General features: G+C 31.2%; 1 protein-coding gene across 2 annotated transcripts in view; it reads left to right on the forward strand.

Moving 5' to 3' along the window:
* Rictor (RPTOR independent companion of MTOR complex 2) overlaps positions 1-10,678 on the forward strand; it is a 75,251-nt gene extending 64,573 nt beyond the window's left edge. For both annotated transcript variants that reach the window (XM_015496408.2, XM_048802872.1), the window contains 4 exons: positions 3,767-3,922; positions 4,188-4,311; positions 5,947-6,085; positions 6,204-10,678. In XM_015496408.2, coding sequence (XP_015351894.2) covers positions 3,767-3,922; positions 4,188-4,311; positions 5,947-6,085; positions 6,204-6,278 — 494 coding nt within the window. In that variant the 3' untranslated portion in view covers positions 6,279-10,678. The remainder of the gene's footprint in view (positions 1-3,766; positions 3,923-4,187; positions 4,312-5,946; positions 6,086-6,203) is intronic.
* The last annotated feature ends 782 nt before the right edge of the window (positions 10,679-11,460 follow it).

Here is an 11,460-nt window from a genome sequence, read left to right on the forward strand (position 1 = left end):
CAAACAATCTGTTATGTCTTTTCATTTTTATATGTCTTTTCATTTTTATGTTTTTTCATTTTTATATTTCTTTTTTTATATATATATGTTTTTTTAGTTTCAGATTTAATTAATTTATTTATTTTTAATGTGGTGCTGAGCATTGAGCCCAGTGTGAGGCAGATGTTCTACCACTGAGCTTTAGCCCCAGCCCCTCATTTATATATTTCTAATACCTAGCTTTGTATAACTGGACACCCTTGATGTGTATTTAGGGAGTAAATAAAATAGACCCAGATTGACACATTTTTAATATGAATCAACAGGTGATATATATTAGCAATTTCAAATTAGTATATATGCGTTTAAATTATGACCTATATATGCCTTTTTTAAGTGAATATTACTTTAACCAACTTCAGAGAAACCAAGTGATGACTATAGTTCTCTGTCGTTGTCTTCCAAATTTCTCCTCTAATTTAGAGCTTCCCAACTGATTAAGGGTGACACACCAATGTGGCACAAAAGGATAAGGTTGTGCTGGGCTATTGATACCCTCAATTGGTTTCATGTCCCAGTGGGGCCCGCATTTTACAGATTCCTGGACTTTGCCCTTCACAATATGAACAGCCCTGTCCAGCTTCCTGATATGCTATAATTATTCTGTTATTACTTATTTGTAATTATTTTCCATGAGTTTGGGAAACTTTGTCCGTTGTAATGCACAATAGAAAAGGCTATAATCATTTAGCTGTATTGCTTATGATTTTATTCATGCAAATTATCTTTTCACTTACTTGTTCAACAAATACATATAAAACTCTTACTATATGGAGCTTTGCTCTACTGTTTTACTCACTGAATAGAAGGACTAGCCCCCTGATTGCCCAGTCCACAGGGCAGTCACAGCTAATTCTAATCTGTTGTGATTGTGATCAACAGGTAGAGGAAATAAGCAGAATGTTCTAAAGTTTAGATCTGGCGAAAGCCTTGCTACAATCAAAAGACATGCTATTCTTCTCAGTTTTTTTAGTTTTAGAAAAATTTAGGTTTTTTTAATGAAGTATATTGATAATAACAGGTAAAGGGTTTCTAAATGAGTTAATATTTTTGAACCTATGATGTTGTAGTTATTGATGGCTATACTCCACAAAAAAAAAAAAAAATAGATAGATAAGCTTGTGTAGGTCCTCAATAATTTTTAAGAAAGTGAGGAAGTCCTAAGACCAGAAAGTTTAAGAAAAAAAGGCTTATATTAAACAAGTGCTATATTCTTGATTTAATTTTTTTATTAAATATTTCATCCATCAAGTAATATGCTTTCTTCTCAGCAGCACATGGATCCTATCTTATGCTACAAAGCTACTCTTACTAAATACAAAGAAAATGGAGATAATACCTTGCATTATATCAGATCATAATGGAATGAAACTAGAAATCAGAAACCAACAATAAAATAAAAAATAGAAGCTACTCTAACACCTGGAGATTAAATAATATACTATTGAGTGATGAATGGACAGCAGACTAAATCAAGGATGAAGTAAAAAAATAGTTAGAAGTAAATGAGAATACTGATAGAACATATCAAAATCTCTGGGACACTATGAAGGCAGTACTAAGGAAAGTTCATTGAATTGAACTCATTCATTAAAAGAATAAAAGTCAACAAACAAATGACCTAACATTACATCTCAAAGCCCTAGAAAAAGAAGAACAAAACAGCAGTAATAGCAGTAGAAGACAGGAAATAATTAAAATCAGAGCTGAAATCAGTGAAATTGAAACTAAAGAAACAGTTCAAAAAATTGACAAAACTAAAAGTTGTTTCTTTGAAAAAATAAATAAACTTGATAAAACCCTAGCCACACTAATGAAAAGAGAGAAAACTCAAATTACTATAATACATGATGAAAAATCACTAAAATACATGCTGATGAAAATAAACAATAGTATAGTATCACAATAGACACTGCTGAAATACAGGAGATAATTAGAAACTATTTTGAAAATGTATACTCCATAAAATAGGCAGTCTTGAAGACATCAACAAATTTCTAGAGACAACTACTCAAACTGAGTCAGGAGGACATATATGATTTAAACAGATAGATTTCAAACAATGAAATAGAAAACATCATCAAAAGCCTATCAACTGAGAAAAGCCCAGGACCAGATGGATTCTCAGCCTATAAGACCTTTAAAAAAGAATTAACACCAGTACTTTTCAGATTATTTCACAAATAAAAAAGAAGGGAACCCTTCCAAATTCATTCTATGAGGCTGATATGAAAACCAAAGACACATCAAAGAAAGAAAACTTCAGACCAATATCCCTGATGAATATAGATGCAAAAATTCTCAATAAAATTCTGCAAATTACATTCAAAAATATATTAAAAAGAGACCATGATCAAGTGGGGTTCATCCCAGGGATGCAAAGTTGATTCAACATTACAGACATCAATTAACATAATTCATCACATCAATAGACTTAAATACAAGAATCATATGATCATCTCAATAGATGCACAAAAAGCATTTGACAAAATACAGCACCCCTTCATGTTCAAAACACTAGAAAAACTAGGGATAGTGGAACATAACCTCAACATTGTGAAAGCTACATATGCTAAACCCAAGCCCAACATTCTAAACTGAGAAAAATTGAAAACATTTCTAAAAAAGACAAGGATGCTGTTTCACCACTTCTATTCAACATTGTCCTTGAAACTCTAGCCAGAGCGATTACACAGGAGAAAGAAATTAAAGGGATACAAATAGGAACAGAACTCAAAACTATCACTATTTGCTGACGCAGGATTCTATATTTAGAGGATCCAAGAAATTTCACCAGACAGCTTCTAGATTTAATAAATGAATTCAGCAAAGTAGCAGGATATAAAATCAACACTTATAAATCAAGTGCATTTCTATACATCAGTGATGAATCTACTGAAAGAGAAATTAAGAAAACTATCCCATTCATGATAGCCTCAATATTTCTTATAGCACTAAGGTTGTGTAATTGTTTATTGCCCAGTATTACTTTGTAAAAGAATAACTAAAGATGTCCTGATTTCTGTTTTCTCTAATCATTTAGTGTAATTCCCCCAAGAAATTTTTAAAATAAAAGCATTTGAACTAGGATGTGTGGTTGACTTTAAAAATCCCTTGTTAGAGTATCTTTACTATGGATGGGTAGTATAGTAAATGTAAACCTCAAGTATAAACTGAATTTTAGATAAGCGAGAAAAGTGTGATAATTATATTACTAAGATGTGGCAGGATCAAGCCATAGAATAATAAATGTTGGGGGAGAAAGCCATAGAATACTAATATATTAGTATTAGCCTACTAATATAACCTAAGAATAAAAAGATAATATAGCAAAATATCTGGAATTATATACATCAAAACTTTTAATGGCATTTACTGTAGAGAATGGCATTTAGATAAGGGTAGGAAGGGTGGAAGAGTGTGGAAGGTCCAGAAGGTACTTTGAGTTTTAAGTCTATGTACATCTTTACTTGAATTTTTAAAATAATCACATATTGCTACATTATTTATTTTGGGAAAATAAATCCTTATTTATAAATCTCTTTAGACTTCAACAGAGTTCCCTGCGTAATCACTATTCTGAGCAATATAGATTCACTGAAAATATTATGAGGAATAATTATTGAAAACTGAAAACAAATTACAAAGATTCCTCTCTTTTAGAATGTATAAACACAGGAATTAAGCCACCATGATGCTTTCATTGAAACCATTTTTTTTTCTTCAGACCTTCAAGATATTCCATATTCTGATTGGTGTGAGCAGACTATCCACAATCCTTTAGAAGTGGTTCCCTCTAAGTTTTCAGGGATTTCTGGATGCAGTGATGGGGTGTCTCAAGAAGGCTCAGCTAGCAGCACCAAAAGCACAGAATTATTACTAGGTAAGTTTTTAGATTCGCTTCCAAGCATTATTAATAAAACTTTTGATTTTGTCTTTTGTAAATACTTTGTTTCAAAACTGTAGCGAGTCAGTTGTAGTTATGTAGTTTAACAGACTTAAATATTGTTCCTGTATCTACCACTTACATGTCTGCAGATCATGTGCAATTAATTACAGTTTTAGATTTCAAGTATTAAGTTCAAAAACAGAATTGTAATCATTTTATATTATGATAAAATAACTTCACACTGAAATTTTCTTTTCAGGTGTCAAAACAATTCCAGATGATACACCAATGTGCCGCATACTCCTTCGCAAAGAGGTTCTAAGACTAGTCGTTAATTTGAGTAGTTCAGTTTCAACTAAATGTCATGAAACTGGACTTTTAACGTGAGTAAATTATGTTCATGAATGTTATTCTGCTTTTTAAAGTTAGAAAAGATGCTTGAAGTACTTCAAAAGTTAGACAAATTAACATCAATAAGTTATAAACTACATTGCATATCCAACGGTGGATTTTCTTATACTTATTTCTTTATGTGCTCCTCACAACAATGTATTGTAGCAGAGAATGCAAAAGGCAGCATGAGAATTACACTGTTTTGTTAAGCCATACTTTATAAAAGATCTGCAAAAATGTAAAACCATAAAAACAATGCTGGAATTGTGGCTCAGTGATAAAACACTTGCCTGGTCTGTGTGAGGCACTGTGTTTGATTCTCAGCACCATAAATAAATAAATATCCAGACAAATATCGACTATTTAAAAAAATATTTATAGAAAACAATGCTATTCTTTTTTTTTTAGTTGTAGAAAAACTTAGATTTTCTATTGAAATATATTTATGATATCATGTAAAGGTTTTTCTAAATGAGTTAATATTTTTGAACCTCTGATGTGGTAGTTACTGATAGCTATACCCCACAAAAAATAGATAAGCTTTTGTGGGTCCTCAGTAATTTTTAAGAAGATGAGGAAGTCCTAAGACCAGAAAGTTAAAAAAAAAAAAAAACAAAAAAACCTTCTATATTCTTGATTTAATTTTTTTCTACTTTTTCTCTTAATAAAAAGTTATAGGGTTTTGTTGTTTTTCTGCATTACAATTACAACAGCACGGTAAAAGAAAATTCAAATTGAAACTCTTTAGCATCTTTATTTGAACTATTTTAAATAGTGGTTCTCAAAAGAAATGTATCTCATGGTTTCCTCCAGGGCTTTTTAAAAGTCAGTACAGGTGCCAGGGTCCCCTATGGACCCCTGAGCTGAGCACTCTAGGAGTATGTATCTCCTGCCCCATCCCTCAGCTGATTCTGAGTGTTCCAGCTAAAAGCCACTGTTTGAAGTGTTAGAAGATATAAATAATCCAGTCAAAGATGTTAATAAACTTGAATCTAATAAAATTTCTTTTTTTTTATAAAGCTATATATATTTTTAAAGTTTTAGATGGACAGAAATGTCTTTATTTTATTTGTTTTTGTTTTTTTTTTTAACTTTTATGTGGTGCTGAGGATCGAACCCAGGGCCTCACACATGCTGGGCGAGCGCTCTACTACTGAGCCCCAGCCCCAAATCTCTATTTTAAAATTTGATTTTTAAAATATTTAAGTCATCCTAGGCTGATAAATAAATATTGCAATTTCTCATGTTAGTGAAAAAGACTATTTCTAATTTTACAGGATCCTTTCAGGTTTTGATAATCTTAAAAAATAAAACAAAAATCAGCTACTCAGAGGCTGAAGCAGGAGAATGGCAAGTTCCAGGCCAGCAGGCCAGCCTAGGCAACATAGACCTGACTGAAAACACAAATAAACAAACCTAGCTTCAAAACAAATCTAAAATTCAGAGTATCTAATATAAGTGTTAGAAAGGAATATTGACTATAGTCTTCAAACTGTCACCCCAAATATGACATCTAATCAATATCGGGAGAAAAAACTATTTTAAAAGTCAGTGATACTTTGGAGGTAAAAAGGTAAATATTGATTATAGTTTTTATCACACCACAGTCTTTTCTTTTATTTCAGAATCAAGGAGAAATATCCTCAAACATTTGATGACATATGCCTTTACTCTGAGGTTTCTCATTTGCTGTCACACTGCACATTTAGACTTCCTTGTCGGAGATTTATACAAGAATTATTTCAAGATGTACAGTTTTTACAAGTAAGTAATATCTGTACTATTGAAATTTGTCTTCCAAGAATAATTCTGTTGAATTAATATAGCTACATTATGGACAATTTGTGTGAAAGGTCATTAATAATTTATCATGTTTCTCTAGATGCATGAAGAAGCAGAGGCTGTGTTGGCAATACCACCAAAGCAACCTATAATTGATACATCTGCTGAATCCTGACCTCATATTTATGATGTATATAGATTTATATACTATATATATTCATATTTGTGGATTTCCTGAAAGCCTCAGAAAATACTGACTGACTGGGCAGCAAACACAGGAGTATCTTCTGCACACTGTTCCAGCAGTTACTGGTACATGAACAGTTGGAACTGCTGACTTCCCTAACCAAAACAACTTCCTTCTCTCCCCTGTTGAGCCCTTTGAAGGGTTCTTGATTCATTACACAATTTTGAAAATTTCAGTTACCATCATATGCAAGAGCCAAGCACTGAATACCTACATAGGTTTTCTATTTTTTCATTTTAAAAGCATAATGACAGTGGAATAATAATAGGATATGCAGAAGCACTCTTCACATGTTATTTCTGAATTTTTTTGTTTTAGAGTAAATATAAAGATGCCTTGTTTGTTAACTAATTCGTGGAAACCAGGAATCAGTGTCTCTAAGTCTGCATCCTGTTACCACAATGGGGTGTGCTGTAACTGCTGGTATTAGAGGGGAACTTTAGCCCTTCCACATTTTCTTAATATTTGTAACACTACTTCAGAGGTTTATAACCTCAAAGCAAATGAAGAGCCTCAACAACCCAGGACTTGTAAGTTATTTTTATGTTATTAGACTACATAAAGATTCTTATTTGTTTTCCACCTCTTTTGTTGCAATGTGTTATTATTATAGGCTATTTGAACCCGTTAAGGTTTTTCACTACAGTTCCTGATTAAAATTTTAAAATCATTTGATAGGTCAATTGAAAATATTTCCCATGTATAGAATGCATATATTTCCAGTGGACTTCCATTTTCATCAACTTCTGTATCATCATTTTAAAGAGGAACATGAGCAAGCACTATTACTTTAGACCCAGAGCAAAGGAAAGCATTAAATAATATTTTGGATCTCCTGTAGAAGTTAAGTTTGCCTGCAATTTACACATTCCATGGGAAAAGAAGAGCCATATTTCCCTTTTAAAAAAATCGTTAACAAAACTCATTATTAAGATTAGAACTTGTAGTGAAAAGCCTTAAGTCCTAAATTTTAAAGCAGCAGTAACTTAATTTTTATATCAGTGTTCTTGTTTTGCACAAACTAAATAAATGCAGTGATTTTGCCTTTATCACCTTTGTGAAGTTGTTAAGTTGATGAGGGCAAGGTTGTATTTGTTTGTCTAATTTCTATATGTATAAAGATATTTGGAAATCTTTACAGGAATTAAACATATATGCAAATTTGTATATAAAAATAGCATGGCCATCATCGTTAGAATGCTTGTAAATGAAAGGATGATCTTTTTTGAAATCTGTATATAAATGGAAATAGAAAAAAAATCCAGCTGGACTGATTAGGACCCTTTTTTGTGTAGACCATTTTTACAGTTACACATCAGCTTTGACACAGTCATAGAACATTGGTTAATATTTTCCCAAGTTGCAGATCCTTTTTGTAATGTGTCTATTCTTTGAGATCTCTGTTAAAGAATCCTGTGAACTAGAAGACATAATTCACAGATTGTTTGTTTGGTTGTTTGGATTTGTTTTTTTGTTTTTTTTGTTTTTTTGTTTTTAAATTTACTGGCACTGAAAGTTCCCATTGGGATGAAGCATTTCATCTCACTTCCTTCCTAAACCTCTTCAACTGCACTTCAGTGAATTGTTCTTATGTGCACTGTGTAGCAACTTTACATTATAACAAAGCAGATAAGGGCTGTAAGCTGCTGCTTGTATTAAAAAGTGGTTCTTCAAATTTTCTCTCATAAAATTCTATGAAGGTAAAACAAAACAAAACAAAATTTAACTTCACTGAACCCAAATGTTTATTTAAATGTCAATAGTACTTCTAAGAGAGTTGCCTGTCACCTTGGTCTTTGGTCCTGGATTTTTAAACTGCCTTTCCAGAGAACCAGATGTCAGAGATACTTAACCAAATAGTGGTTAAAAACTCCAAAGGAAATAGTGTAGTAATCTTGTTAAAAATGGGAATAAGATTTTAGACATTCATTTTAAATACTACCTCAGTTAATTTAGACTATAAACTCTGTGGTTTAATCCCTTAAAAAATTAACAGTAATTTTTTTTTTTTTGTCACATACACAAGACCATCCCTTTGCCCACCTAAGTCATCCATCCTGAAATTAAGGCTGTTTCTATTAGCCTGAGCAGATTTTTTGACTGTTACTTTGAAAGACATGTTTGTGTATATTATCATGTCAGCCTGTAGCACTTACTTTGGGAAGACACTCAGAGCTTTGTGATTATCAGTATACTAAGAAAAAAGTCTATACTTAAATTTATATTGCTATTTGGTTTATCCATGGTTTTACTGACAGGCAGGTCTAATACATCTTTTTTGAGTACTTGTTTGTATAAAAATAGACTTTTATGATGAAAAATACATGCAGTGCCAAGTGATTAACATAGGTGTTAATATTAAATTATAGCAGAAAAGATTAGGAATGGTGTCAGTGGTAATAGAAATGAGAAATTCATCTATAACTAATAGATATTACCAGACTATAGAATACCAAAATAATATCAACACTGTAGTTTTTCAAGATTTTAGAATTAATCTTAGTCCACATAAATTTGTATTCTTGGTAATTATTGAATAACTTGGAAGAATTTGAACAGTTAGACTGGTTGTAAACTGTGAATTTCTTATGTAAAGTGAATTGTCATTTCTAATTGACTTTTTTTCAAGAACAGATTTCTGCTTCACTAAGTAAATATGGATAATAAAGAAATTAGAAATTTAGTGTTCATAATTAAATATGCTCTAAAATTTCTTATACTCTTGTTTCCTATTTGTGCTTAGGTTTATTTGAAGGGAGGATAAGTGTGTTCTCCCTAATTAATTTTTTTTCTAAGATTAATAAACATAAGGACATTTTGTAAGACAGTGACATTAAAAGAGGCTTTTCAGAAGTACATACATTATTATTATAATGTATACAAGTCCTGTAGAAATGGTGGCTTTAGTAGTTTTCAGCTCTTTTGTCTAGAGCTTGAGATCATTAAAGCTGAATGTTTCAAGGCATGTCACAGTGGCAAGAGTGTACAACAATGAGATGTCAGTGCTTATTTAGATTTGTCTATTGCTATTTATATAAAATTTTATTTCATTCCATTCAGAGAATGCCTTTTATCCCCATATTAAAGCACAGATCATTAAGCAATAAAAACCAAATTGTCTGTCATTCAAATTATAACTACAGTTATTTTTTGCATGGTAAGAGTGAGGTGCTATTGTGTGAGAAGAACTTGTAAACTACTTTGGGAAACGTTCTTTGAAAGTTAGATTTTTTCCCCCCTATAGTGTTTTGCTTCCTCTTTCGTCTCAAACTCACAATCCATTAAAACTTGGGAAGAAAGAAAAGATAAAATTAATTGAGAGACTTTAATAAGAACTGCTTAGAATGAATGAACATTTCAGAGTTTCTAAAACATATGTTGGGAAAGATATCCATTTTCTCTACATTTATGAAATACTTTGTTACCATCTAGAGTTTCTCTACAGAGAGAGTTTCACTTAAAAGCATACCCAGTGAAATCAATAGCAGTGCTTGTCATAGAACATTGAAACAGGTAAATCTGTAAGAATCTTTCCAGAAACATTTTCTTTCTTTCTTTTTTGTTTCAAGTTCCAGGTTCCCATGGTAGTTTTCATTCATTATAGATTTATATGACTCCCAGAATGTTGAATTTTACCCCCTTTGGAGTATTTTTGTAATATAGGTGAATAACTATGACACAGCATGCATAAATTGCACATTTTGTTTGACTTTCTTTATAAAATACTTAATTTGAAAAATATAATTTATGCAAAAAAAAGTATATCTTACAATTTTGCCACTTAACTAGGTTGATTTAGCACAAAATGCAAAGTCTTGGGGAGGAGAAGGGAAGTGAAAATTATAGATGATTGTTGAAAAATGTTTCATTACTGGTCTCTTGGAAACCCTAAAGATGCATTATAAAACAAATGATGTTTTGAAAAGTGGTAAGGGATTGTGAAAAAAAAAATTCAGACTTAATGCTCTCTAACCACATGATTTTCTTTCTTTTTTTTTTTTTTTATTTAGTAATACGCTGCTACATATTTGGAGGTTCTGGTGTTTGTAGGTCACTGAACAGACATTGAAATCTGATTTATATTGTATAACTGTAACATAGAAAGAAAAGTATTTATATATTTTCCGTAAGAATATTTCATTGAGTTGTGTATAATTTAAATAAGATTTGTCACCAAATGGTTTTGCTCACCTTGATTTTTTTTGTTGTTGTGGTTTTCTTGTTTTTGTATAATGTGTACAGTTTATGTCAAGGGCATTACAAGCCACCTGAAGCATAATCTTATCAAAGGGATGCATTGTTAATAAAATGTACTTAAAATTCTTAAACTTGAGGTTGTATTGTTTTATTTGAAAATTTAAAACAATCTGTGGTCATACAACTTTGATTTAAACATGGGATTCCCAGTAAAAGTGACTTTTCTGTACCACAGGCAGGAGGCTGGTTCAGTAACAGGTAGAGTGTCTCTTCCAAACAATTAAAAATAACTGTTTACACTTTTTAAAACTTCCTTCATAATTTAAACAAGCACCTTTGCAATTTTTTATGTTTTAAGTCAATATAAAGGGTTGGGAAACAGAAATATTTTTAGAAACTGCTCTGAATTTTTTGAGGAAGTTATATATAAATAATGATAATGTGAAGATATTGACTTGTATGTATGAAAACCTCTCACACATGAACTGGAATCACCAAATAGCCTAACTTCTTATTATTCTGGAGAAAAAAATTCAGTGTCAAAGTTAAGGTCTATTATAGTTGATAAAATATGGAAAAATACAGTGGAATGAATCTGGCATAACTTTCCTATGTACATATATTAATACACCACAGTGAAGCTCACCATCATGGACATCCACAAGACTTGGGTCCTAATTAGAATAAGTATATGCCATGCTGTTATATTAAAATGGACTCTACTGTCATGTATAACTAGAAAGAACCAATAAAATATAAATATATATGTGTACATATACATATTTTTAAATTTTATTGTATATATATTTATTTTGTGTGTGTGTATGTATGTATGTGTATATATATATATAGTAAAACATATATCTTTAAGAAACAAATTCCAGGTAGTTTGGCTTTTAAGCAGGTTTCTGCA

This window comes from Marmota marmota, unplaced genomic scaffold (assembly GCF_001458135.2).
Source record: "Marmota marmota marmota unplaced genomic scaffold, marMar, whole genome shotgun sequence".
NCBI lineage: Eukaryota > Metazoa > Chordata > Mammalia > Rodentia > Sciuridae > Marmota > Marmota marmota.